The sequence below is a fragment of the Bos indicus genome, chromosome 6 (assembly GCF_029378745.1).
Source record: "Bos indicus isolate NIAB-ARS_2022 breed Sahiwal x Tharparkar chromosome 6, NIAB-ARS_B.indTharparkar_mat_pri_1.0, whole genome shotgun sequence".
Taxonomy (NCBI): Eukaryota; Metazoa; Chordata; class Mammalia; order Artiodactyla; family Bovidae; genus Bos; species Bos indicus.
In genome coordinates, this window is record NC_091765.1 from 117,146,807 (window position 1) to 117,170,240 (window position 23,434).

Genomic DNA, 23,434 nt, shown 5'->3' on the forward strand with positions numbered 1-23,434 from the left:
GGGCGAAATTTCTCTAGGGCAAATTTCCCTAGGGGTGAAATTTTAAGACAAAAAGAACGTGCATCTTCAGTCTCACTAGATATTGCCGAATTTCTCTTGAAACTAGACGTAAGCAATGACCCTCCACAGCCGTGCACATGGGTTCCCACTGCAGCCCCGGGCCCTTGGCCACAGAGGTGCTGGCTGTGCGGTGGCCGTGATGTGTGGTCCCTGCCGCCTCAGGCTCAGCAGCCGGTCAGCTCACTGGCACCTGGGGTCTCCTATGACCTGCTCTTCTCAAAGCCTCTCCCCTTCCTCCTCCAGGACTGTCCTGAGCTCTGCACACGCAGCTCTCGTTTCATTTTAACAACGTTCCTTTCCAGTTTGTGAACTGTTTGGCTGAAGAAGCCCTCCCTCTCCTAGACTGACAGAACTCTCCTCCTGGAGCCACTGAATTCTGAAGTCCGCAGTGTGGGCCAGCACCGGTCCTGAGCGGGAGACCCACTGCTGGCAGTAGGAGCGCTTCCTCTGTGCAGGGCCAGTCCTCAGGCCGAGCTTCCCTTCCAACGTGGCTATGCTAGCACCTGCTTAAAAAGGCAGACACTCCTGCTGGGAGCTTCCCCGGAGGACACTGGACTTAGGAGAGGGGGATGACAACTTTAGCTTCAGGACAGTGAGCCTTCCCATTAATCTCCACTTAGGTCGGCTGAAACATCAGTCGTTTTTCTCCAAAGTCATATCTATTTTGTTACCTTCCCTCCTTGCGGCCTCACGGACACGACCCCGTGATGCTCCAGCTCCCCGGTGCTGGGCTGCTCCGCGTCACTGTCTCCCCCAGGGCCGGGGGCTCTGCCGAGGGCCTCCTCTTGCTGCTCGGCCATGCTTCCACTGCATTTAACACCAGTGGTGGCACAAGGGCACCCTGCCTCGTTCACGATCCGAGAAGGCGCTTCTGAAGTATCCTCAACCGTCATGATGCTAACTGTTTCTGAAAATCACCCCTCAGCAGACCCTGTCTACTCCTGCCTGCTAACTTTGTATCAAAAAGCAATCACGACTAAGGACCTCCCCAGGGGTCCAGGGGTGAGGAGTCAATGCTCTCACTGCCAACCACTCAGGTTCAACCCCTGGTCACGGAACTAAGACCACAAAAGCCACACGGCGTGACCAAAAAAAAGCAATGACTTTTATCAAATGTTTTTTCTCCACCTACTGAGGTGATTATTTAACCTGCAATGACGAATCATAACAGGCGTTCTAATATCACACCTGCCTTGCAATCCTGAGAAGAGTCCCACCAACCCACTCATTTCAAGTAACAGCAAAGAACCAACGATACCGGCCTGAGCCCTTAAAGTGGAATCGAGACTTGACGATGTCCAAATAAGCTCAGTTCACTCTACAATAAGTGATTAAGAAAACTAGTCAATGGAGAAGGAAATGGCACCCCACTCTAGTACTTTTGCCTAGAAAATCCCATGGACGGAGGAGCCTGGTAGGCTGCAGTCCATGGGGTCACAAAGAGTCGGACACGACTGAGCGACTTCCCTTTCACTTTTCACTTTCATGCATTGGAGAAGGAAATGGCAACCCACTCCAGTGTTCTTGCCTGGAGAATTCCAGGGACGGGGGAGCCTGGTGGGCTGCCGTCTATGGGGTCGCACAGAGTCAGACACGACTGAAGCGACTTAGCAGCAGCAGCTTGCCTTTAAAAAATTATGAAGATGGAGGATAAGTCAGTTATTGCCAGAGGGTAGAGATGGTCACATATAGGACAAGATTAAAGGGGTAGCATGATGGAGATCTTTTGTGGTGATGGAGTAGGTCTGTATCTTAATAGTGGTAATGGTTACACAAAGCTATTTACGTGACAAAAATTACATAGCGCTATATACACACTTTCTATCAATGTAAATATCCCGGTTTTGATATTTACGTAACGTGTGAACTGTGGGAACTGGGTAAAGGATCCACTAGACCTCTCTATACCACCTTTGCAACTTTCTGTGAATTTTAACTGTTCAAAATAAAAAGTGCTTTTTAAACATAAATAATACTGATGGTGAGTGGATCTGAGAACTTTTCAGACTGCTATAAGAATCTATTAATTGACCTCTTTGCAAGATACACCCGTGAATATTTCTATGCTTGGTAACTGAAAATCTTGCCCAAGACACCTCTTTGGCAAAATTCTAGGCGTATTTCCTCCGTGCTTATGCTGACATAGCTTATAAAGAAATAAAAAACATAAACCGTTAAAAAAAAAAAAAAAAGAAAACTAGTCAAATGTTTAGCCACTGACAGCAGGCTGCCCTTCACACACCACAGCAGCAGGTGCCAACACGCTCAGGCCCATGGCAGCATTAGGTTCCGTAAATCCAATCTCGCACCACCTCTTGGAGGCTTCTGGGCTGCCTCCTGGGGAAGGCACTAACCTGGGCTGGAGGTCAGGGTGAGGACAAGCTTCTAGCAAAGAGCAGCCCACCTCCCACTGTCCCTGGACCTTCCCACCATAGTCAGGAGGAATATTCTAGAGCACAAAGGCAAGGATCTCTGCCCCCAAGGGTTGCACTGGCTTCCCCCTAATGACACTTGCCCCTGAGACCCGCGTGTACAGAGGCGCACTATGGCCTGGCCGACAGTGCTGGGGGCCGGGGCCGGGGCCGGGGCTGGGTGCTGAAAGGACGGGCCTCACAGGCAGACCCCCGCATTTAGCACAACCCCTTAGAGCCATCCCTACACCGACCTCGTCCCTGTGCTTCTGACAGAAGACCAGGAACTGGGACGCCGCATCGCCCCTCCGGCTCCTCGGGGTGGAGGCCGCAGCCTTCTTCCTGCCGGGGGGAGATCCCGCGCCCCTCCTGGAGTCGGCCTCGGCCACCTTCTGCGGTGTAGCCCGCCCCGGCCCCGGGTCGCCGGGGAGGTTCTCGGTGGAGCTGGACAGCTTGGCCCTCCTTCTCCTCTTGACAGGCGCGCCCTCCTCCCCCGAGGACTTAGGGCTGTCTGCAGCTTCTTCCTCGACTCCTGAGGGCTCTGCTGCTTCTCCCAGCGACTCTACAGCCACGCCCGCCTCCTTGGCCACGTGGGGGTTGAGGCGGAGCTGGTCCCCCACGTAGAGGAAGGTGAACTTGGCTTTCCGCTCCTCCACCGCCATGCGTGCGGCGGCCTCTGCCTGAACGAGGCCCATTTCCCACTGGGCCCTCAACTTCCCTGAAATGGGTTTCAACAGCTGCAAAGAAAACATGAGACACATGTAAGTTTCATCAAACAAACATTAAAGATTAACTCACTTTAAAGAAGGATACTTTTAGAATTTCAGGTAAATTTAGAAACCAAAAACTATAAAAACCAATTAACTTGAAGGTTTTAGAGTTCAGACCAGTATAACTGTTTCTTGAAATTAGAAATCAATTGCAATTACAACAAATACTTATATATAATATCATATATAGATGTGTGTGTCTGTGTGTGTGTGTGTGTGTGTGTGTGTGTGCACGTACATAAAGGAAAACAAAACTTAGAAAAACTATCTCTGGGAGTCATCAGGATAAACCATGCGTCTAAACAAAGTTGCCGTACTGTGTAACACAGCGCGCTGGGCAAAGAGAGCAGTGACAGACATAAGAGGCCATTACAGTGTTTCAAGCAACCACAAGTTCAAAACAAGATAAATAATTAAGAATAAAAATAAAAGTTTCGTCTAAAATTGTACTTAAGGAACATCTGTCACCTTAATTTTCTCAGCTTTCGTGGGTGCCTGCTTGGCACTTTCCTGGCATAATTTTTCAAACTGTCCTTCTCCTTCAAAAGCTACAAGGCTCTTCTCAAATATCCAAGCTCTTTCTGGGGCATCACCAAAGAACTGTACGTGATACTGGCGTGCACTCTTTTTCTGACCTAGTTTTTAAAATAAAATGTTAGAACTTGAAAGTTAGAATTTGGGATGAAATTAGGCAAATCTATTAATAATTACTGATATCAAGTTAGGAGTGGCTTTGAAGTCATTTCACTTGGTGCTGTTAGAATCCATTAACCACAAAATAAATCCTTTTTTTTCCCGACCACACTCTATAGCAAAAGGGGAAATGCGTTCGGGAGACTCAGGGCTCAAAGCTGGCCAGGAAAGACCCCTGACCAGGTTCACAACTCATCTCCCTCCAAGAGCCACCGAAGAAGACACTCCATCAGTCAGAGTAGAGAGGACACCAGCCAGGAGGCCGGGCAGCCGTGAGTTCAAATCCCAGCCCCCCGCCCTCACCACGCTGGGGGCTGGGGCAGCTCAAGGCCACGAAGTGCCCCCAGATGCTGAAGAAGCCACACCCCCGGCCCCTGTCCCCTCACACAGGACACTGGACACGAGGCAGCAAAGCGCACTCCCCAGGGAACCAGCACACCACAGGAAACCCTTCCCGTGTTGTCTTTGCCCCAAAAGCTGGAGACTCCCTCAACCAGGCGACCACTAGCCAGCCAGCGCCTCTAAGACAAGCCAACAGCTCCCCCTACGGGCCGCAGGCAGCTGACTGCCGTCCTCTGGAAGAAGGCCCAGCGCAGGCACCCCAGACCCAGAGGAGCCTCTAACAGAGTCCAAAGCACACAGAAGCCAACAGTCTCTGCAGGGCCACAGACACCACACCAGGAGGAGGTGGCGCTCGACAGAGAAGAACTCGAGTTTGCTGTCAGAAGAAAAGAACGAGAGAGAAAGCGCCATTTGATATTTAACAATACCACCATGAAAATAAATAACTGGCCTTCCAAAGAGAAAAACAGAGAAACTCATCAGAGAATTTACCAAACACAGGAACACGTGTCAGAACTAACCCCTCCCAGCACCTCACCCAACACCCAGGTCCGGGCACATCTTTGGGACAGTCGAGCTGCTGAGGGAGGGAGAGGCAGTTCCATGTTCATGAAATGACAGAGAACAGCAACTCTGGATGCTTGAAGGAAATGCAGTAATACCTTCAAAATTCTGAGAACTACGTTCAACATAAAATCCCACACCCAGTCAGACCAAAACTCGAGTGTGACGACAGCTGCACCCTTTGAGCCCAGGATCTCAAAGCGACCTCCACCCCTTCCTCAGGATGCCAAAAACCACGCTGCAGCAAAACAGGAGAACTGACTGAGAAAGAGCACAGCGTGGAGCCCAGAAACGATCGGTAACCAAGGAAAGCATCTCACGGAGTCTCAGGTGCCTGCCGGCCAGTGACAGTAAAACAGGGGGAAGTGGGGCCCGTTAGCGCGAGGAAGGGGAGAGAGAAGGGGAGAGAGGCCGAGCGGAGGAAGAGGGGAACGGCCGCACGGGCTCTCCACGGAAGAAGAAGGCAGGCGAACACGAGATCCAAGCGGCAGAGGGGAGGCGGGACTCGCACAGAGCGGCCCATTTTTACCCCCAATCAGGGAAACTCACCACATGACAGGATGAGTTTTAAAGACAGAAGAATAAATACTTGAAAAAATTTAAGCTAAATGGCAATGAACTATACAATTTCACAAGAAATGCAATAGTTATCTCCAAAAAAAGACAAAAGGTTGTACAAGAAATAAAATGCAATTACCGAACACAGCTGTTTTTCACTGAATGATATTTACATGGTCAAAATTAAATGAACACTTATGTTTGATGTAATAAAAATAGTGAGTTAATTATATGGGAAGAATGGAAGGGAAAGAAACAGGAAATGATTGAAGAGATCAATCTTCATTTACCATAACAGAAAGTCAACAGAAAATATCTAATGATAAAAGAGTAGCTAAAACCAAAAGAAAATGTTTAAAGAGTTAAAAATAATGACTTCTGGGGGGGCAGGGGACTATTTTTCACTATTAATCTCTCAGGACAATTTGACTTGTTTATAAGTGTGTATACCTCTTTTGATTTTAATACAGCTAAGATTCAAAACTATGTCAAAAGATTTGTGACTTCTTCCATTATTTTAGTATTTCAAAAGACCTCTTGATCATGAAAATGAATATAGATATATGCCATAGCATTTGCAGAATTAAGAAAAATGTTATAGTATATATGATGAAATAATATGAACGCACATAATTTTTTAAAATAAATAGCTAAAGACAGTAAAAATGCTCCTTACATGTCAGCTAGAAAAAAAAAAAATCAGAGAATATGACAGGCTGATCCCAAGCTTATAAAATTAACATTTTTTAAGTTCTTTTCTGCTCAGAAATGTCATAACAAACATAACCCAACTTTCTCTTATTTTTAAGGTTTTTTCTAAGCCATCTGAATTTCATTTTGGTCCAAATTGAGAGGAGAATCCCTTACTCTCTTTGACCACCATAACTAACCAACTGCCCCACCACCCGTTAGCAACCTTGGATTTTCATCCTGTGTAAGTTGGAGGAAAACATTGTTCACTAAGGCCCCACCCGCCCTCTGTCCTGAGAGAAGCTGGCCTCCACCACGAGCTCGGGCAGTTTAATGTTGTGCTGAGTTCGCTTCCTCCCCATCACGGCCCATCAGGCGCAACGTGGACCCTGAACCTGGGCGAGACCGAGCAGACCAGAGTCTGCTCCATGGGAAACAAAGGACAAGGGTGGCCAGGCCCACATTTCCTGGTTCAGTCCCTTGGGGGTCACCGGAACCCCAGAACAGGTCAAGTAGAAACTGACAAAAACTCAAATAGGAAAGGGCACGTCCACCACCACAGCGGGAAACCCTAACTCACCTCTCTTCCTAGTTGACAGAACAAGCAGAAAGGAACAATCACAATATCAACTCAGAAGGTGAGAAAGTCAGATTATCTGTAGTATTTTCAGAAAATGCTGGAATTTACAAATACAGCAATGAGGGCTCCTTTCTATATAACACAGAAAAGGCAAGAATAAGAGCCTCCACACAGAGAAGAGGCGGACCTGACGCCCCAGTGTCTGCAGGGAGACCAGCAGGACCCAGGTACACCAGGGAGACCGTAACGTTCCCAGGCTCAAGAGAATCCAGTCTTCTTAGGTGTAATACCCAAAACACCAATCATCTCCTGATTCCAACCTAGAGGGTCAGGCCTCAGAGCTGCTGGCTTGTCCACGCATGCCCTGGAAGACAGTCACCAAGACAAGTTCTGCTGCTACAAATGACAAAAACGCGGTTAGATTTGCAAAGGAAATCTGAACTCTCGAAACAGCTGTGCTCTCTTCCGCACACAGATTCTACTTCAGTTTTTACAGCTCAAGTGTGGGCTTCCCTGGTGGCTCAGTGGTAAAGAATCCCCCTGCCAACGTAAGAGACACAGGTTCAATCCCTGATCTGGGAAGATCCCACATGCTGTGCGGCAACTAAGCCCAGGCACCATAACTACTGAGCCTGTGCTCTGAGCCCACGCGCTGCAACTCCTGAGCCTGGGCCTCCAAGCCCGTGCGCCACTGCAGTGAGAAGCCCGCATGCTGCCACCAGAGAGGAGCCCCGCCTCCCCACGCCTGGGGAGACGCCTGAGCAGCAAGAAGACCCAGCACTGCCAAAAATAAATGAATACAATTATTTTTTAAAAAAAGCTTAAATGCGTTGCTACCGATTCAGGTTCAAGTACTCCTGTAATCCCAAGTATGATAAGTAAAAAGCAGCACATACAGAAAGAGAAAATCGGGGGTGGGAATCAGGAGCAGGCTGAGGGAGTTCCACCTTACAGGAATCAAAAGGCCTTGCTTCCCAAGCCCCTGCTCGGCCAGCTCTGCACCCGAAGCCACCCTCCTCCACGCCGTCTTCCCAGCAAGGACTCCTGAGCCTCAGGCCCGCCATCCCAGGTGCTGCAGAGGGAGGGGGACAGCGTGCCAGCAGACCCGCATCACCCTCCGTCCTCTGCCTTCCAGGCCTGGGACACAACCAGAACCCAGACCTGGGCGGCCACACACCACTCGCTACTAAAAGGACCCAGGCTTCCTCCGAGGAATAGCTGGTTCAAGGACCGGGGCAAAGAAAGTGTAAAGGGAGCCCACAGTGTGGTTAGTGTTTACACACGTAAGAAAGCGCTCCAAGACAGATGGAACCAGGGCAGGAGCACACAGCTGAAAGGGCCCCGTGGGCTCCCAGGGGCCACATCTGGAACAACGGGAGCATTAAAGAGGGTGAAGACTGCAACATTCAATATCTAAGGAATCTCTTAGGAGGGAGCTCACCTTCACAGGAAAGCGCCAGCTCCTTAACCATGAAAAGAGGATAAAATGGAAAGCAGCATTCAGCAGACCAGTGGATCCTCAGGGAGGACCAAACCTCAGAGGAAGGCAGTCAGGGAGCCGGGCCCCGAGTGCAGCACTGGTCAGCTACCAAGACAGTGGCCAGAGCCCACTGGACACCCTGGTCCACACCTCGTGGGCGGGAGCCACGGCATAGGCCAGCCCCACAGTCTCACAGGTTCCTCTAACCCCTTCACTTTCCAAAGGTCATCTGATTCCCCTTGCAACTCATCCTGGCTCTCAGCCTTCTGAGATGCTTTCCAAACGCACACTGTCAGTCCTCTGAAGCTGACCTGTGCTGACCAAGGCTGCCTCCCCTGCAACCCAAGACAGTTCCTAGTGAAGCACACTGTTGGACTGAACCCCTTCTTTCAAGAAGGTCTCAGTGAAGGGCCAAGTCTGGGCCCTACCTGCATGGTGTTCGCCTGACTCTGTGGGCCTGAGTCTGCTCACAAGGCCAGGGCTGGGGGTCTGCTCTCGCCTACAGGGGCTGGGAAGGCACCCTGACTCAACCTCAGGGTGAAAAAAAGATCAAGTACATGGCCACACTGGAGCTTCCCAGGAGATCTAAGCAAGGCCCCAAGAGACGAAGGGTCAGTTACTGATGGGCCACTTTCTCACATGCAGGCGGGGTACTGGCCTTGTTCCAGGAGGACTCCCACTGACAAGTCAGGGTGAAGTGTCAGGATGGGTACAGCACCCACTCAGATGAGCTGGCAAAGGGGAATGTATTTATATACAAAAGAGAGAGAGAGAGCAGGTGAAACAAAGCATTTAAGGGTTGGCAAGTCTAGCTGAGAGTGGATGACATCCACAGCACTGTTCCACTCTGAACAGTGGGCTTGAAAAACTTCTAAATGGAAAAAAAATAATAATAAACAAAATATTTCACATGAAAAACAAGACAAGACAGAATCCAACTGTAACCACTTGGCATTAGGAAAGTTGGGGGGATACCTGGCAACATAAATATTGGAAGTTGGCACAAAATTATTAAAATTAAATCACCAAACACAAGGATTGTGCAGGGGAAATAACTGCGCAAACAGCAATGTTTTCAGGAAGAAGCCCAGAGGTGACCAGGGGAGAGGGGGTAGACACAATACAAACTCTGGCTTTAAAAGTTAAAAAAAAAAAAAGAGGATGATGATAACATCTGAGAGCTCACTATCTCTGGGCTAAGACCTTTCCCCAAAAGTAGTGTTATCATCACCTTTGTCTTTCATACTCAGGAAAGACACCCTAATCATCTCTGGAGCTTAATGACACTGCATAGCAGCTTACTACAGGCTGAGCCGGGCCCCGGCAGCCAACTCTCCAGAGTCTGCACCTCAACCAGGAGGACATGGCTGCCGTTCCTTAAGCAAACGTGCAGAAGTGCTGAGCCGGAGCACGCACACCAGTGGAGGTGTGTCAGTCTCACTCAGAGACGCTGCTCTCAGTTCAGTTCAGTCCAGTCGTGGCTGACTCTTTTCGACCCCACAGACTGCAGCACATCAGGTCTCCCTGTCCATCACCAACTCCCAGAGCTTGCTCAAACTCATGTCCACTGAGTCGGTGATGCCATCCAACATCTCATCCTCTGTGGTCCCCTTCTCCTCCTGTCTTCAATCTTTCCCAGCATCAGGGTCTTTTCCAATGAGTCAGTTCTTTGCATCAGGTGGCCAAAGTATTAGAGCTTCATCTTCAGTATCAGTCCTTCCAATGAATATTCAGGGTTGATTTCCTTTAGGATGGACTGGTTGGATCTCCTTGCAATCCAAGGGACTCTCAAGAGTCTTCTTCAACACCACAGTTCAAAAGCATCGATTCTTCGGTGATCAGCTTTCTTTATAGTCCAACCCTCACATCCATACATGACCACTGGAAAAACCATAGCCTTGACTAGACGGACCTTTGTCGGTAAAGTAATGTCTCTGCTTTTTAGTATGCTGTCTAGGTTTGTCATAGCTTTTCTTCCAAGGAACAAGTGTCTTTTTTTAATTTCATGGCTGCAGTCACCATCTGCAGTGATTCTGGAGCCCCTCAAAAATAAAGTCTCTCACTGCCTCCACTGTTTCCCCATCTATTTGCCATGAAGTGATGAAGCTGCTGCAGACTATAGAAATGACTCAACCCTAAACCGGGGGACCGTGTAATGAAGTTAATTAAGCCCTGCAACTGGAACAGAGAGACATGGAAAGACGCCTTCAGTTAGTACGGTCTGAGACACTGAGAGGCTGAAATGAGGCAGAAACCCAGTGCTAAAGAGGCCCCCGAGAGACTGCACGTGATGCGCTCTGCAGACAAGCGGTGTGGAGTCGCGGGGCCCGGAGGCTTTGCCTGGGCCACCTGGAGCTGGGAGGGAGGGCTGCCACCGAGACAGAAGGCCCACCCCGACCACAGCAGGGCAGCCTGGCTTCTGCCTCAACTGGTATTTCTGTCGTACTCTGACCAAATCCAGAGGCCTCTGCGGTGCATCCTGGGGCCCTGGAAGCCCTGACAGGGACTCCCTGATGCTGGCAAGCTGAGGAAGCAACACATCCTGCACCAAGTCAGAACCGGAACCAGCCCGCCGGCTCCTCCCCAGCCCCGCCGTCCGGCACACCTGCACCACACATATGTGTGCCGGGGTCTCAGGACACAGGAGGGCCTCTCAGCCCCGTCTGTGCCTCCCAAGTCTGCCTGCCAGGGGGCACCGCTGTACCCCACTCCCAGCAGCAAGGCCCCGGCAAGGCTCAGGCCTCCAGCCAGAGGCCAAGAGGGGCCACTGGGGCAGGCCCCACCCCGCCTGCCCACACCTCTGGAGGGCACAGCCACCTGGGCGCCAACGTGGTCAGCTCCAGCCCTGCATCACCACATCTCACCTTCCTCACACCAAACTCAAAGTTTACTCTAGAAGAACTGTTTATGAGACACTCAAACCACTCGATTTTGTTTTTTTTCCCTCCAAAACCACATGAGATCTTACGTTTCATTGTCCAATTATTATTTCAGCATGTGCTCTAATCTGTATCATGACACATTACGTTCTTCATACTAGCTCTACCTTCTCTGATTTATAACTCCAGTTTCATGACACCAAACATGATTATTTCTAGTCTTTTTTCCTTTTTCCCACCTAATAAAATAAACTGGGACATTTTTTAAACTAAAATACAATATAAAATACTAATTTCTGAAAATCATGCTGACATAAGTAATTACTATATATCTAAATAATAATAAATTATCATAAAACCTGAAAAGCAAATGACAAGGCAAAAACCATTCTCTTTTAATACTAATTCAATCAGATAAAGTACATACTAAGTTGGATATAAAAATAAAAACAATATGTCACGTCTGAATCACTAACTTCAAAGTTGCAAAATGAACCACAAAAAAAGTGTTAACAATCCAACCCACCTCCACCAACAAGCCGACTGAAATGGTGTATGAATGGCCAATAAGCGTGTGAGATGACGCTCCCGTCACTAGTCACTAGGGAGATGCACATGCACACCACAGACAGCGCCAAAGCACAGCGGGGCCACCAGGGTCCGGGGTGGGCCCTGAGGACGCGCCACCTCACGGGACAGAGTTCCAGCTCTACAGAGGAAGCGGACTCTGGGCACCGGTGGCGGGGACCACTGCACAGCAGTGTGGATGTATTTCATACCACTCGTTTGAGCGCTCGGTTAAGATGGTAAATCTTATGTTTGTGCATTAAAGCACAATAAAAAAGGGGGAAATAAAGAACCACAGTAGGGCTGTTGAAGGAAGAGGAAGAAAGAAGTTGGGAGATGAGAACAATGAAGTGCAGAAGACAAGACGGAAAAGCAGCCCCCAGTATGCCCCCCATGGTACCTTTCAGTCTGGTGTGGCTGTGCAGGAGCGGGTCGGCAGAGACCATGCAGGGCCACCACGGGTAGCCAGACACCTTGGACCACACCAGGTCCCCGACATCGTACTTCAGCAGCTGGCCTTTGTCTCTGCTGCTATTCGGACAGGATTCTCTCTTAACTGGAATCTGAAAATGAACATGAGATACATTGAGTACCTAGCCCTAAATCCAGCTTCCTATCCACAGAAGACCAAGGGTGAGTCAGACCAGGGATTCCATACACACACGTGCACACACACACCTAAACGGAAGTGAGCCTGCCCACACGGCTCCCTCACGGTTTTTAGGTAACAGCCCTGACAGCACCTCATCAAAGCCGTTCCTCTCCTGCCCTCGGTTAAAAGGTCAGCAAGTGCCTGGCACACAGAGGAGCCCACATCACAAAAGTCTCGCAGAAACCCTGTTCCTTGGCCTGGGGGGAGGCCTTCAGTGGAGCTTTATTCACAGGCTGGTCGAGAATTCTCATGGAATTCATCCTCTGGCCCTCCGCCCCTTTGACCCCTTGTCTGACAGTCAGTCCTCGGGAGAGAGGACCCCAGGAGTGCCAGGACATGGGGGCTCGGCAGCAGGCCCAGCCCCACCTCCACCACCCAAGGCCTGGGCTCTCGGAGCCTCAGCCTCTGCACCTCAGAACCCAGGCCAGGAGGAGGCTGAAGGCCTGGCAAGAGTGGCACCCTCGCCAGGGGGCTGAGCACAGTCGAATCGCTGACCGGCTTTAAGCCTCTGTCCCACACACGTGCACGGAAGAGAGCGCAGTCACCACGCCCCATCACGGGGTAAGGACTGGCACAGAGCGGGCGCATCACACACTCCTACAAAGACGCCAGCTCTCAGGCTGTGTCACAACATCCCAGCATCACACTGAGTGTCACCTCGGCCTCATGCCCATGCCCTCAGGAGGCAAAGTATTGTCCCCACTCGGAGGGTGCAGTCAGACTCAGAGAGACAAAAACAGGTGACTTGCCCAAGTTTTAACAAAATCAACCAGCAGCCTCTTCCCTATAAAGGAACATGGATCCATCAGGGGGCTTCAAGCAGGGCCGTATCAGCCCAGGCCACCACCGTGATTACGTCAGAGCCGCCCCGCGCCCCCCACCCCAGCACTCAGCAGACACTTTTAAACCCTGAAGGTCTTCATTATTTCAACTCCTCCAGGGAAATGTCGGTCCTTTCCCATCCTATCTGTGGGACCGTAAACAAGATTCCTCACTATAATTTTACAGTGATTACTCCAGCCTTGGTGCCCCTACTCCTGAAAGCAGGCCTGGAGCTTCACCTGGCCAGCGCACAGAGGCCTGCCAGACCCTGTTTATGCGGACGACCAGCTCAGGAACGGGCGCCACAAAGCCCTCGGCAGCTCCTCTGCCAGGGTCAAGGTTCCCGCACGTCACTGAAGACTTGTTGGCATAAGCACCATGTTTCCATCCCACATTCCCACCGCAGCATTCATGCGAATGAACATGCGTTCACACGCACTCCAGCACCACGCTCCACGCTGGGGACCAAGAGCATGCAGGTGGGAGGCATGCCCCGTGCTCACTGGGGCAAGCCGTTTGCAGGGCCCCTGCAGGGGGCAGTGAACCCCGGATGGACAGTGACCGAGGGGAAGCCAGCGGGAGCACTCCTCAGACAGCACAGACCGAGGAAGCCCCACAGGGTCCCCCACTGACCGCCATCAGGTGGAGAGGAGCTCTGTGAAACAGGATCGCCTGAAGGCTGAGGGCTCTGGAATGGCCAGGCCCAGATTCAGAACCTCATTCGGTCTTCACACTTCGTCTCCAGGCCTTGGTGCTGCTCAACAGGATGTGAATGTCCCCACCGCGAGCCCTCAGGGCAAGTGGAGAGCAGGCCGCGGGGGCCGCGCCTACCTCCTATCGCTTCTCACATGTTGCGTGTCCTCCGAGGCCCCCTGCCACCCGCCCAGAGCCCCTCGTTCACAAATACCTTTTTGTCCACGGGACTGGAGAGCCTGGACGCCAGGGCGGCCTCCCCGAGGCCGTGCTCCAGCACAGGGCCACGCTGTGCGCTCCTCTTGCGGCTCCTCCGGGCCTTGTACTCTGGTCTCTGTCCGTCTGCTTCCGAATGGGACACGGCGGCCGCACCATCGCCACATATGGAGGACTCAAAGAGAGGTTTCCCATTCATGTAGGTTTTGGTGATTTTCAGCTTAATTTCTGGAGAGCCATTTTTGACGGGGGTAGTGTGAGGTGGGGTCCCAAGTCCCTTCACTTCCTGGGATTCAAAACGCAGTTTAGCATCGTGAGCACCAGGCTCTCCATTGAAGACGCGGGAGGTAAGGTCTTTCAGCCTCTCGGCCGGGATGAACGGCAGCGCATCGTGGCCGTTGAACTTCTGCACGACCCCGTCCTGTAGGCCGGCCGAGAGCTGGGCTTTGCTCAGGAACACGGAGCACTCGCGGCTCACGTCGCAGCTAGGGGTCTTCCCGTTGGCACTGCCCAGGACTTCCGGGGCCTGCTTCATCTTCACGCACTTCACCACCTTTGGAGCAGAAAGAGGGCTTTTCCTGACGCTGAATTCCATTCAGCCTAGGTGCCTCCGTCTCAGAACACTGCAGCGTTAGAAAAAGAGGAGAAAAGAAACATCTTAATTTCAAACCTAAGATGAGTACGCCAAGGGAACTCTATACATTTGGGGAGTTTCGGGGATTTTGAGGCAATTTATGGTGTTTCCTGTGATTTCAGTCCCAACACGCAGTTCTAATATCACAGAAATGACAGGAGTCACAAAACCACAAAGTGAAAGGATGAGGACCGGTTTTTCGCGGCAGAACACACAAGTCAGGCGCGGAAAGGAAGTCACGCCACTGCCCCCAGAGCCCGCAGGAAACGGAGGCTGCCCCTCCACCTGCCGCCAGGGCAGCACCAGAGGCGGCCAGTGCAAAGCCAGGCCTGGGCAGAGGACAAGAGGAGGGACCCGAGACACAGCTGAAAGCAGGGCCGGGCAGGGCTCCAGGCCCGCCCACAGCCACCGGGCGGCAAAGCTTAAGCCCAGACGGACGGGGAAGGTGGCGGCAGGCCCCCTGCCATCGGCCTGGCCCACGCTAACTGCAGGGACGAGGAGGGGGCGCAACATCAAGGACACTCAGCTCTCCTTGGACGGGGCACACCAAGGACCGCGCGTGGCACCCGGGGCCAGATGGGCTGTCTGAGCCCCACGGGCAGAGGGGGCTTCCTCGGGAGCCGCTGCCCCTCACTCGGGACACCCCGTGAAGGCAGCTCACAGTGAACAGGCCAGCACCCACTCCGCTGGGAAGACCCCCGCCAAGAGCACACCACGACGGCAGCAAGGAGGCCCTCCAGGACGAGCTACCGGGGAGAAGCAGAGCCCCAAGACGGAATGCCCCCATCGGGGTGCCCTCGATGGACAGCACTGCACCGGAGCTCAGCCCTGCCACCACCAAGAGACCACCACACCGAGACACCCCCTGGGGGGCCAAGCGTGCAGCTGGGCCAGCTCTGTGGGGGCCGGGCAGTGGGGGATCGCCCCCACACCGAGCACAGGCCAGGACCGTCCGCTGTGACCCACATGGGGTTTTTAAGGCAAGTCTGAGTGGGTTCCCAGTCCCGCTCACATCAGGTTGACTGGACAGAAAGAGAAGCCGACGACCTCGAGGCACAGCAGGGCGATTGTGGCTGGTGAGCAGGGGACACGGACCTCGCCCAGCCCCAGGGTCCACACGGCCTGCGCACGGGGCCGCAAGCCCACTCTTATGGGCAAACCGCAGCTCTGGCAGCCCGGCGGCCGGGACTCCAGGATCTCACTTTTGGGAGCCTGGGTTCAGTCCCTACTTGGAAACCGGGATCCCACAAGTCACGCAGTGAGGGCCTTCCCCCACCAAAAAACAAGAGAAAATATCAAAACCCCAAAAGAAATGCCACCTCACACAGCACCTATGAGGATGGCTACCCACTATCAAAACATGGAAAGCAGGGCCTCGGGGGGACACGAGGAGCCTGGAGCCCTGTGCACAGGGGCGGGGACAGGAAGGAAAACAGCAGGGCTTCCTCAGAGCACCCACAGGACCAACGAGCCCACCCGACACACTAGGGAACGGAAGGCAGGCACGTGGGGTATCGCTGCCCTGTGTCCATCCACAGAGCGGGGCGTGCTGCAGCCTCGGACAGGAAGGGGAGGTGGCTACCTGCCACACGCGGACCCTGAGGACGTTACGCTGAGTGAGCAGTACGCCAGACACAAAAGGCTAACAAATGCTGTGTGGCTGCATTCTCATGCGTAGTCAAATCCACAGACAGAAAGCAGGAAGGTGGATGCCAGGACCTAAGGGAGGGCATGACAGGGAGCTGGTGTTTTAATGGGGGCCAAGTTCCAGGCTCACAAGACAAAACCGTTCTGGTGGCGATGGCTGCAACACCGTGCATGTACTTAACACCCTGAACTGCACATTTAAACATGGTTAAGAGGGGGGACTTCCCTGTGGTCCAGCGGCTAAGACTCCGTATTCGCAATGCAGGGAACCTGGGTTCGATCCCTGGTCAAAGAACTAGATTACACACGCTGCAACGAAGAGCTCTTGTGCGACAACTGAAAGATCGCACGTGCCTCAGCTAAGACCCAGCACAGCTGAGTAATTCTCCCAGATGGTTAAGACAGTAAATGTTACGAGAATTTTAACACAACTGAAAGAAAAAGACTACTCAAGAAGAACATAATGGGAAAAAAGAGTGTCTCCAGGCGCATCACTCACAATATACAGGATAAAACCAGGACGCGTGCTCATCTCCTGCCAAAGTACTAAAATTGCAACTAGCTGTTAAAAACCATCAACAGGAGGATGCTGGAACCCACCAAAAAAAGATACCCGACGTCCAAAGACAAAGAAGCAGCCATAGCAAGACGGCAGGAGGAGCGCATTCAGGATAAAATCAATACTCCACTCGCGGGGCGGGTGACCCACAGACTGGAAAACAGGAACACCAAAGAAGCGCAAGCACTGCTGTGAAGGCTCTGGGCCCCACGTGAGGCTTCCCAGCCTGGGGATCCAACAAAGGGGCGGGGCATCCGGCCTTGAGGGCCAGTGGAATTTGATTACAGGCCTTCCAGAGGACTGGGGAAAACAGAGATTCCACGAGATCAGTTCAGTCGCTCAGTCGTGTCTGACTCTTTGCGACCCCATGAACCACAGTACACCAGGCCTCCCTGTCCATCACCAACTCCCGGAGCTTCCTCAAACTCATGTCCATGGAGTCGGTGATGCCATCCAACCATTTCACCCTCTGTTGTCCTCTTCTCCTCCTGCCTTCAGTCTTTCCCAGCATCAGGGTCTTTTCCAATGAGTCAGTTCTTTGCATCAGGTGGCCAAAGTGTTGGAGTTTCAGCTTCAGCATCAGTCCTTCCAATGAATATTCAGGACTGATTTCCTTCAGGATTGACTGGTTTGATCTCCTTGCAGTCCAAGAGACTCTCAAGAGTCTTCTCCAGCACCGCAGTTCAAAAGCATCAATTCTTCAGTGCTCAGCTTTCTTTATGGTCCAGCTCTCACATCCACACATGACCACTGGGAAAACCATAGCCTTGACTAGACGGACCTTTGTCGGTTGGTCGTAGTTTTTCTTCCAAGGAGCAAGCGTCTTTTAATTTCATGGCTGCAGTCACTGTCCCCAGTGATTCTGGAGTCCAAGAAAATAAAGTCTCTCACTGTTTCCATTGTTTCCCCATCTATCTGCCATGAAGTGATGGGACTGGTGCCATGAACTTCGTTTTTTGAATGTTGAGCTTCAAGCCAGGTTTCTCCCTCTCCTCTTTCATTTTAATCAAGAAGCTCTTCAGTTCCTCTTTGCTTTCTTCCCTTTCATAAGGGTGGTGTCAAATGCATATCTGAGGTTACTGATATTTCTCCTGGAAATCTTGATTCCAGCTTGTGCTTCATCCAGTCTGGCGTTTCGCATGATGTACTCTGCATATAAGTTAAATAAACAGGGTGACAATATACAGCCTTGATGTACTCTTTTCCTATTTGGAACCAGTCTGTTCCATGTCCAGTTCTAACTGTTGCTTCTTGACCTGCATACAGATTTCTCAGGAGGCAGGTCAGGTGGTCTGGTATTCCCATCTCTTGAAGAATTTTCCAGTTTGTTGTGATCCACCCAGTCAAAAGCTTTGGCGTAGTCAATAAAGCAGAAGTAGATGTTTTTCTGGAACTCTCTTGCTTTTTCTATGATCCAACTGATGTTGGCAATTTGATCTCTGGTTCCTCTGCCTTTTCTAAATCCAGCTTGAACATCTGGAAATTCTCGGTTCATGTACTGTTGAAGCCTTGCCTGGAGAATTCTGAGCATTACTTTTGTTAGCATGTGAAATGAGTGCAATTGTGCGGTAGTTTGAACATTCTTTGGCATTGCCTATGTTTAGGATTGGAATGAAAATTGACATTTTCCAGTACTGTGGTCACTGCTGAGTTTTCCAAATTTGCTGGTGTATTGGGGACAGCACTTTCACAGCATCATCTTTTAGGATTTGAAGTAGCTCAGCTGGAATTCCATCACCTCCACTAGCTTTGCTTGTAGTGATGCTTCCTTAAGACCCACTTGACTTCACATTCCAGGATGTCTGGCTCTAAGTGAGCGATCACACCATCGTGATTATCTGGGTCATGAAGATCTTTTCTGGATAGTTCTTCTATGTATTCTTGCCACTTCTTAATATCTTCTGCTTAAGATATCTTAATATCTTTTGCTTAATATCTTCTGTTAGGTCCCTACCATTTCTGTCCTTTATTGAGCCCATCTTTGCATGAAATGTTCCCTTAGTATCTCTGATTTTCTTGGAGATCTCTAGTCTTTGCCATTCTGTTGTTTTCCTCTATTTCTTTGCATTGATCGCTGAGGAAGGCTTTCTTATTCTCCTTGCTGTTCTATGGAGCTCTGCGTTCAGATGGATGTATCACCCCTTTTTTCCTCTGCCTTTCACTTGTTTTCTCAGCTAGCAAGTCCTCCTCAGATGACCATTCTGCCTTCTTGCATTTCTTTTTCTTGGGGATGGTTTTCATTATGGCCTCCTGTACAATGTCATGAACCTCTGTCCATGGTTCTTCAGGCACTCTATCAGATCTAATCCCTTGACTCTATTTGTCACTGTATGCTGTATAATTGTAAGGGATTTGATTTAGGTCATATCTGAATGGTCCAGTGGTTTTCCCTACTTTCTTCAATTTAAGTCTGAATTTGGCAATAAGGAATTCATGATCTGAGCCACAGTCAGCTCCCCGTCTTATTTTCGTTGACTGTACAGACCTTCTCCATCTTTGGCTGCGAAGAATATAATCTGTCTGATTTCAGTATTGACCATCTGGTGATGTCCATGTGTAGAGTCATCTCTTGTGTTACTGGAAAAGAGTGTTTGCTATACCAGTGCACTCTCTTGGCAAAACTCTGTCAGCCTTTGCCCTGCTTCATTTTGAACTCCAAGGCCAAACCTGCCTGTTACTCTGGCTACCTCTTAACTTCCTACTTTCGCATTCCAGTCCCCTATGATAAAAAGGACATCTTTTTTCTGGTGTTAGTTCTAGAAGGTCTTGAAGGTCATCACAAAACTATTCAGCTTCTTTGGCATAAGTGGTTGGGGCATAGATTTAGATTACTGTGATACTGAATGGTTTGCCTTGGAAATGAACAGAGATCATTCTGTCATTTTTGAGATTATACCCAAGTACTGCATTTTGGACTCTTCTGTTGACTGTAAGGGCTACCCGATTTCTTCTAAGAGATTCTATTCTTGCCCACAGTAGTAGATATAATGGTCATCTGAGTTAAATTCACCCATTCTGGTCCATTTCAGTTCACTGATTCCTAAAATGTCAATGTTCACTCTTGCCATCTCCTGTCTGACCACTTCCAATTTCCCTTGATTCATGGACCTAACATTCCAGGTTCCTATGTAATATTGTTCTTTATAGCACTGGACTTTACTTCCATCACCAGTCATGTCCATAACTGGGCGCTGTTTTCAGTTTGGTTGTGTGTTCATTCTTTCTGGAGCTGTTTCTCCATTGATCTCTAGTAGCATACTGGGCACCTACCGACCTGGGACTTCATCTTTCAGCGTCCTATCTTTTTGCCTTTTCATGCGGTCCATGGGGTTCTCAAGGCAGGAATGCTGAAGTGGCTTTCCACTGCCTTCTCCAGTGGACCACGTTTGTCAGAACTCTCCACCGTGACCTGCCCATCTCAGGTGGCCCCACACAGCATGGCTCACAGTTTCACTGAGTTAGACAAGGCTGTGGTCCACGTGTTCAGTTTGGTTAGTTTTCTGTGACTGTGGTTTTCATTCTGTCTGCCCTCTGATGGATAAGGATAAGAGGCTTGTGGAAGCTTCCTGATGGAAGAGACTGACTGTAGGGGAATCTGGGTCTTGTTCTGATGGGCGAGGCTGAGTTCCCTCCCTGTTGTTTGGCCTGAGCCCAAACTATGCTAGGGATAATGCCAGTAATGGTGACCTTCTAGAAAAGGACTTATGCCCACACTGCTGTATTCAGTGCCCCTGACCCCACAGGCCACTGTCAGCCCACGCCTCCACCGGAGGCTCCTAGACTCTCCCAGGCACAGCTGGCTCGGTCTCTTGTGGGGCGCTGCTCCTCTCTCCTGGCTCCTGGTGCGCAAGCTTTTGCCTGTGCCCTGCAATGGCCTGTCTCCCCGGTTCTGTGGAAGCTCCACAGTCAAGCCCCACTGGCTTCCAAAGTCAAATTCCCTGGATGTTCTCAGTGCCCACCAGAGGAAGACCCAGTTTCTCCCTTTTTCAGTCCCTCTCATCAAAAAGCTTACATAAGCTTCTTAGCCTCAGCCATCAGAGGGCAGACAGAAGAAGCAAGAAGAAGCACTCTCAGAGCAGCTAAAACAAAAACAGATTACAGAAAGTTAACCACAACAAAAAAACAGAAAGTTATGTCCCAGGTGAAGGGACAAAATAAAACCCCAGAAAAACAACAAAATGAAGTGGAGACAGGCAACCTTCCAGAAAAAGAATTCAGAATAATGATAATGAAGATGATCCAGGATCTCGAGAAAATGATGGAGGCAAAGACTTAGAAAATGCAAGAAATGTTTACCAAAGACCTAGAAGAACTAAAGAACAAACAAACAGAGATTAATAACACACTGGAAGGAATCATCAGCAGAATAACTGAGGCAGAAGGACGGATAAATGACCTGGAGGACAGAATGGTGGAAGTCACTGCCACAGAACGGAATATAGAAAAAAGAACGAAAAGAAATGAAGACAGCCTAAGAGACTGCTGGGACAACATTAAACGCACCAACATTGGCATTACAGGGGTCCCAGAAGGAGAAGAGAAAGGACCTGAGAAAGGACCTGAGAACATATTTGAAGAGATAATAGCTGAAAACTTCCTGAACATGGGAAAGGAAAGAGTCAACCAAGTCCAGGAAGCACAGAGTCCCAGGAAGGATAAACTCAGAGAGGAATACACTGAGACACACAGCAACCAAGCTGACAAAAATTAAAGACAGAGATAAAGCATTAAAAGCAACAAGGGAAAAACGATAAACAACATACAAGGGAACTCCCATCAAGCTGACTTCCTAAGAGAAACTCTACAAGTCAGAAGGGAATGGCATGCTACATTTTAAATGATGAAAGGGAACCACCTATAACCAAGAATACTCTACCCAGCAAGACTCTCCTTCAGATTCGATGTAGAAATCAAAAGCTTTCCAGACAAGCAAAAGTTAAGAGAATTCAGCACCACCAAACCAGCATTACAACAAATGCAAAAGGAATTTCTCTAGACGGGCAACACAGAGAAGGAAAAGACCTACAGAAAATAAACCCGAACAATGAGACAACAGTAATAGGATCATACCTATCAACCATTCCCTTAAATGCAAATAGATTAAATGCACCAACCAAAAGATACAGACTGGCTGAGTGGATGAAAACACAGGCACGCACACACCTCCACTTACCACAACACTCTGCCTGATGCCCAAACTGTATGTAACTATTTTATACTGTTAATCATGTTCCCATTATGGTTGCAATTGTAATTATCTTTTACTTTTTGTCTGGTTATTGATTGAGAAAACCTATGACCAACTTAGACAGCATATTAAAAAGCAGAGACATTACTTTGCCGACAAAGGTCCATCTAGTCAAAGCTATGGTTTTTCCAGTAGTCAGGTATGAATGCGAGAGTTGGACTATAAAGAAAGCTGAACACCGAAGAATGATGCTTCTGAACTGTGGTGTTGGAGAAGACTCTTGAGAGTCCCTTGGACTGCAAGGAGATCCAACCAGTCCATCCTAAAGGAGACCAGTCCTGAATATTCACTGGAAGGACTGATGCTGAAGCTGAAGCTCCAATACTTTGGCCACCTGATGCGAAGAGCTGACTCATTGGAAAAGACTCTGATGCTGGGAAAGATTGAAGGTAGGAGGAGATGGGAACAACAGAGGATGAGATGGTTGGATGGCATTACTGACCCGATGGAAATGCGTTTCAGCAAGCTCTAGGAGTTGGTGATGGACAGGGAGGCCTGGCGTGCTGAAGTCCATGGGGTAGCAAAGAGTTGAATATGACTGAGTGACTGAACTGAACTGATTGTGAAACCCGATTGTGAAAACCAATAAACATCTTTTACTATTGTGATTATGTAATTATTACTCAATACCATTGTATCATGATTGGTCAACAGAAAAACAATAGAAATCTATATCACCAAAACTAGGATCTAACAGAAAAACTTGTTATCCCTTTTTAAAATCCAGATGTGTTACAGAAGTATCTTGAAGTTCTTTTCAAAAATACAAATGCTCAGCTATTGCTTTTCCCTCCAGACTCCAGACATGTTCCTAATGAGCAGCCATGTTTAAAAACAACCCAACTATATGATGCTCTTTTACTTCTGTCTAGTTTGTTTCACTTTTTCTATTTCATATGCATCTGAAACATAGTAAGCTAACTACACTTCAATAAAATACAAATATTATTAAAAAAAGAAACTTGAAAATTGATCAGTAGAAATGATCTTTTAAAAAGAGTAAAATTATTTAAAAAAAAGAAGAAGAAGAAGAAACAGAGCCTCAGTGATCTGTTTTGTTGTTCAGTCGCTCAGTTGTGTCCAACTCCTTGCGACCCCACGGACTACAGCATGCCGGGCCTCCCTGTCCATCACCAACTCCCAGAGCTTCCTCAAACTCATGTCCACCGAGTCGGTGATGCCATCCAGCCATCTCATCCTCTGTCTTCCCTTCTCCTCCCGCCTTCAATCTTTCCCAGCACCAGGGTCTTTTCAAATGAGTCAGTTGTTTGCATCAGGTGGCCAAAGTATTGGAGCTTCAGCATCAGTCCTTCCAATGAATATTCAGGACTGATCTCCTTTAGGATGGACTAGTTTGATCTCCTTGCAG

General features: G+C 49.6%; 1 protein-coding gene across 7 annotated transcripts in view; it reads right to left on the minus strand.

The window, feature by feature from the left end:
* Positions 1–23,434, minus strand: part of NSD2 (nuclear receptor binding SET domain protein 2) — a 79,486-nt gene that overhangs the window by 30,363 nt on the left and 25,689 nt on the right. For all 7 annotated transcript variants that reach the window (XM_070791927.1, XM_070791929.1, XM_070791925.1 and 4 more), the window contains 4 exons: positions 13,976–14,600; positions 11,995–12,157; positions 3,710–3,876; positions 2,726–3,208 (listed from right to left, as the gene is read on the minus strand). In XM_070791927.1, coding sequence (XP_070648028.1) covers positions 2,726–3,208; positions 3,710–3,876; positions 11,995–12,157; positions 13,976–14,572 — 1,410 coding nt within the window. In that variant the 5' untranslated portion in view covers positions 14,573–14,600. The remainder of the gene's footprint in view (positions 1–2,725; positions 3,209–3,709; positions 3,877–11,994; positions 12,158–13,975; positions 14,601–23,434) is intronic.